Below are 5,000 nucleotides of genomic sequence, written 5' to 3' on the forward strand. Positions count from 1 at the left end.
TAATAATAATAATATTAATAATAATAATAATAATAATAATAATAATAATAATAATAATAATAATAATAATAATAATAATAATAATAATAATAATAATAATATTACCATCATCATTACTACTACCACCACCGCTACCACTATACCACCATCACCATCATTATTACGTTTCCAATTATTTTTTTCTCGTTTTTTAAAATTTGATATCTATCAAAACAGACGAAAATTCCGGTGATTTTTTAAAGGGTAGTTAAAATATCTACGATTTTATTAGCCCTGAAAACTACGATTTTTATTTTCCTATCTAAAGTAGGCAGGTCTGCTATGACAAGTATCAGTATCAGTTCCATAGTCAAAATAAGACAAACAAAAACAACGTTTATTTAATATTAGGCTTTCGCCAATACTTCATACAATATAATTAAGACAAAATAATGTTACCAATCTCTCCTCATGTATTCGTTTGACTATCGTCACAATAATTACCGTGTTATCTTTGCTCCTTACCCAACCAATCCCTTGCTTCCCGCCTCTTCATCGCGAACCATCTTATGTATGTATTAGCTTCAGGACGGGCAAGTACGGAATCTGCCCACCCTTCCGTATTTCCTCTATAACTTAGAATTCAACTATCTCCTTACTCAGAAGAGTATTTCTCGTATACTAATTCAATTGTTGAGAAAACCAAAATGGTGGTTGTATTTTATTTATTTATTTAGTCGTGACTTTTGAATAAAAGTGTTTTGTTTTATTAGAGGGAATACAATAGAAAATTACATTGTTTTGCAAAAATATTTAGTCTGGCAATAAAAATACAGCGGTAATTACTTTAAGAATAATAAAAAAAAAGAATTAACAAATTAATTTGTTAAAAAACAAAACAAAAAACAACAACAAAAAACAACAACAACAACAACAAACAAATAAGAAAACAATTTAAATAAATGAGTTTTGAGAAACACTAAAGAAAACGAGGGGAAAAAAAGAAATAATTTAAATGGATAAACAAATATATTAAAACAACACAAACTAATACTAAATTGATATAATATTAGTAAATTAATAAATTTAATTCAATACTGGAACCTTCCCAGCACAAGTAAGGCAATAAATAAGAAAAAGTTCGTTTGCCAAAATCTCTATTTAGTGTACACTGGTTAATAAGGTGGGCTCATTTGAATTAGCCCGACCTAGTACTAGAGAGGCCAGACAGCCAAATCACCGTCAGGCGACGTGACGATGAGATGACGATGTGGGCGGAGTGGAGTGGAGTGGTTGGGGGGGGGGGGGGTGATAAAAAGAACAGGAGCGTATCCTGGTTTATGTATTACGGGATGCATGGTGATTCGCAATCTATCAAAAATACACACAAATTGATTTCAGTACAAAGTATCAATTTTAAGTAGTAACTTTTGAAATTATCTAATTTAGATTTGATTATTTCGGACCTGGTAATACAGCATATAACTTGAAAAAACAGGCTGGTATTTGCCCACCCTGCCCATTATTACCAGCCGTCCCTGGCACAAGCTCTCTCTCTCTCTCTCTCTCTCTCTCTCTCTCTCTCTCTCTCTCTCTCTCTCTCTTTCTTTCTTTCTCCCCCCCCCTCCCCACCCCCCCGTTCGGGGCGGAGGGTCACATAATTAATAATAATAATAATAATAATAATAATAATAATAATAATAATAATGATAATAATAATAATAATAATAATAATAATAATAATAATAATAATGATAATAATAATAATAATAATAATAATAATAATAATAATAATAATAATAATAATAATAATAATAATAATAATAATAATAATAATAATAATAATAATAATAATAATAATAATAATAATAATAATAATAATAATAATGATAATAATAATAAATAAATAAATAAATTACCGTGTAAAATATCAAAAATTAACTCCCTTAGTCTAACCGCATACTCCATATAGAATCGAACCAATGACCTTCACATCCGACAGCAGTAGTGACATACCACAACGCGTATGTTTGACCCAGCGACATCTAAGTTTGACCTCGTCCGTTGGATGTTAAAAGTGGAAATTCCTGCTTTTAACAACTGTTTGGATTGCAGTTCTTATATCTTTGACTAAATTATGCGCCCGTGATTAAAGACTAAATTGCTGCAGACACTGAGTTCAAAATCAATCTAATCTATGACAAAAGTTGTAAATATTCACGTATAACTTTCCACCAGATCAACATATCAAGCTTGCTATTTAGTGGCTGATTGGTGGACAGAGGGGCTTTATAAACAAGTAATAAAAAATGAGAAGAAAAAAAACAGAAAGCAAAACCATTACAAAACTTTATACAGCTGGCAATAAAAAACTGATCCCCTTGCTTGTTGGTCGGATGCTCAACCAAACGTCTAACTTAAGTATACTTATTTTTCATTCATTTCAACTAATTAGTGTGTGTGTGTGTGTGTGTGTGTGTGTGTGTGTGTGTGTCGGAGTGACTGTCTGTCCAGGCGTTTTTTGTTCAGTTGTTTTTTATTTATTTTTTTTTTTTTTTGGTGTTTTTCTATTTTATCGTCTTCATATCTCTTACTTTCCACACATCCTTCTATTTTTTGTCCAAACTTTTGGAGAAGGTAGTACTGACACAATCATTATCTCATCTTAAGAACAACAGTTCAGTCAGCCTACAAACAGCAACACAGTACTGAAACGGCGCTTCTTAAAATCTTTTGTTATATAATGCGGATGCTAACAATATCAATTTATTATGCCTTTAAGATCTTTCAGCTGCCTTTGACACAATTGACCATTACATTTTGTTAAGAAGACTAGAAAATACGTTCGGCGTAAAAGGAATTGCCCTTAAATGGTTTACATCATATTTACAGGATCGATGGCAGACTGTCGTGGTGAATGGTATTCAGTCAGAACAAGTTTTACTAAACTTTGGAGTGCGTTCTTGGCCCTGTCCTTTTTTTTCTGTATAAGCACCCCCTTTCTCGTGTGATATCCTGATTCAATCTGAGTTATCATTTTAATGCTGGTGATACGCAAATTTATGATTCAGTACCCCTGAGTAATTTACAATTCTTAATACAACGAATTTCGAGCTGTTTTATGAGATTAAATCTTGAATGTACCATAACAAGTTAAAATTAAATGATAGTAAATGATAGTAAAACTGAGATTTTAATGTGTGGAAGGCAAATAATTCACCTATTACTCTCGGAAATAGCACAACAGAATTTTCAAATAAATCAAAAAACCTTAGCGTCATCATTGATAAACATCTTTCCATAACAAGCTGCTACGTGAATAACACCATACAATCTATGTACATAGAAATGAATGAAATAAGTAAAATTCGTAATTTAATCTAGCAGAACTTTTAATTAATTCCCTTGTTTTATCTAAATTGTACTATTGTAACTCCCTTAGGGCGAAATTAGCTAAAGACAAAATATTTTTTTTTTGTTCATCTTATTAGCTCATAATATAGGCACCTTTTAAATTTAGTAAGAATGGTGTCACCTATTTCATTCAGTATAAATATACCAACAGATTTCGTTCCATTTCATGCTTTTCGTTTCCTAGGACAATGAAGATATTGATTTTAAAACAAAAAGGGATGTGTGTGTACGCTATTCTTAGGTTTAATTCACTATCACTCACTCGCCCCAATATCGTTGTACAATCACAAAACCCTGATACACAATTTAAGTCTAATTTACAAGATAGCCAAAATCATCAATAAGCGTAAATTAAAGCTATTATGCTTAATAAAAATAGACTCATCTTGAAAAAGGAGTCAGGGTCTAAAAGATTGAGGAATAGTCTAATGTAGTAATATTATATCAGAGTCACGCCTACAATCTTGACGGAGATAATTTAATCATTCCCCTCACGCCAGGTCAACCACACTTAGCCTTGCCTCTCACTCGTCCGTGATGGCGAGTGCTCGCCCTCGCTGACGTAAAACGTTTGTCGATCGAGTTATTCGTATTTTGCTATAATATTCTTAACTGAGATACTGTTCTTTTGGTGAATACGGACGAGGCATTTTGCGTTGCGGTTAACCAGAGTGAACAGTATGTGAGACGGTCGTATAAGATACTGTCCTTTTGTTGGTTACAGGTAGAGTTATTTGCTTGGCGTTAACCAAGAAAGAACAGTATCTCAAAATATTACGCAACATATTACGCCGACTAACAGAAAAACGCAATTTATCATTAGCTATTATTTAATGTTAGAAGACTTCCACTATGTAATCAAATTAAAGAGGTATGAATAAAAAGACTAAATGTGTCGATTGCGGCAAAACTGGTTGGATCTGGGTCAGCCCAGATACTGTCCTTTTGTTGGTTAGGGCAGTTTTATTAAGATGAACTTGTGATGCTTGTGACAAACTCTCTGTTCAAAATTATGATGGAAATTGTTTTCTATGTATAGGCAAAACATATTTACAAAAGATTATTTAGATAGTAAGTATGACTGCCATTGTTAGGTTTATTACAATAGGTACTGGTGATAAAGAATTTATTAATAATGATGTTAATTTATCATCATCATTATCATCATCATCATCATCATCTTAATCCTCATCATCATCGTCATTGTCGTCGTCGTCATCATCATCATCATCTCATCATCATCATTTTTGATTGAGCCGCCCACGACCTGTAATGCTTACGTATTATAGCACGAGATTGCTTTCACTAGAAAGACTTCACAGCACAATTAATTGATGAAAGCAGCCGATGCATTGCAATCGGATGATTTTGAAGCAAGAGGTTACTCTTACTCTATCAAGTCAAGCTGATCAGATAATATCATAAACTTTTACAAGTGCAGAAGGAAAATAACTGTTAGTCAATAAAATAACTGACCTTTTTAACGCCTCTTCTGGGAAGACTATTGTTGAGGTTAATCTGTAAGGCATGTCTCACTTTCTTTGTTCTGGACCTTGAACTGTCCATGTCTAAAGTGGGCAACTCCGGATCGATGACCGATGTTGACA

General features: G+C 32.6%; 1 protein-coding gene across 1 annotated transcript in view; it reads right to left on the reverse strand.

Annotated features, from left to right (window-relative positions):
• The window catches only part of LOC144967136 (uncharacterized), a 46,508-nt gene that overhangs the window by 11,307 nt on the left and 30,201 nt on the right, over positions 1 to 5,000 (reverse strand). Inside the window, exon 14 of the mRNA XM_078904000.1 lies at positions 4,870 to 5,000. This exon is cut by the window's right edge and continues 30 nt beyond it. Within this exon, the coding sequence (XP_078760126.1) occupies positions 4,870 to 5,000 (131 nt within the window). The remainder of the gene's footprint in view (positions 1 to 4,869) is intronic.

The sequence above is a fragment of the Berghia stephanieae genome, chromosome 3 (assembly GCF_034508935.2).
Source record: "Berghia stephanieae isolate SIO BIC M18660-M18661 chromosome 3, UCSD_Bste_1.3, whole genome shotgun sequence".
In the NCBI taxonomy this organism is placed as follows: domain Eukaryota; kingdom Metazoa; phylum Mollusca; class Gastropoda; order Nudibranchia; family Aeolidiidae; genus Berghia; species Berghia stephanieae.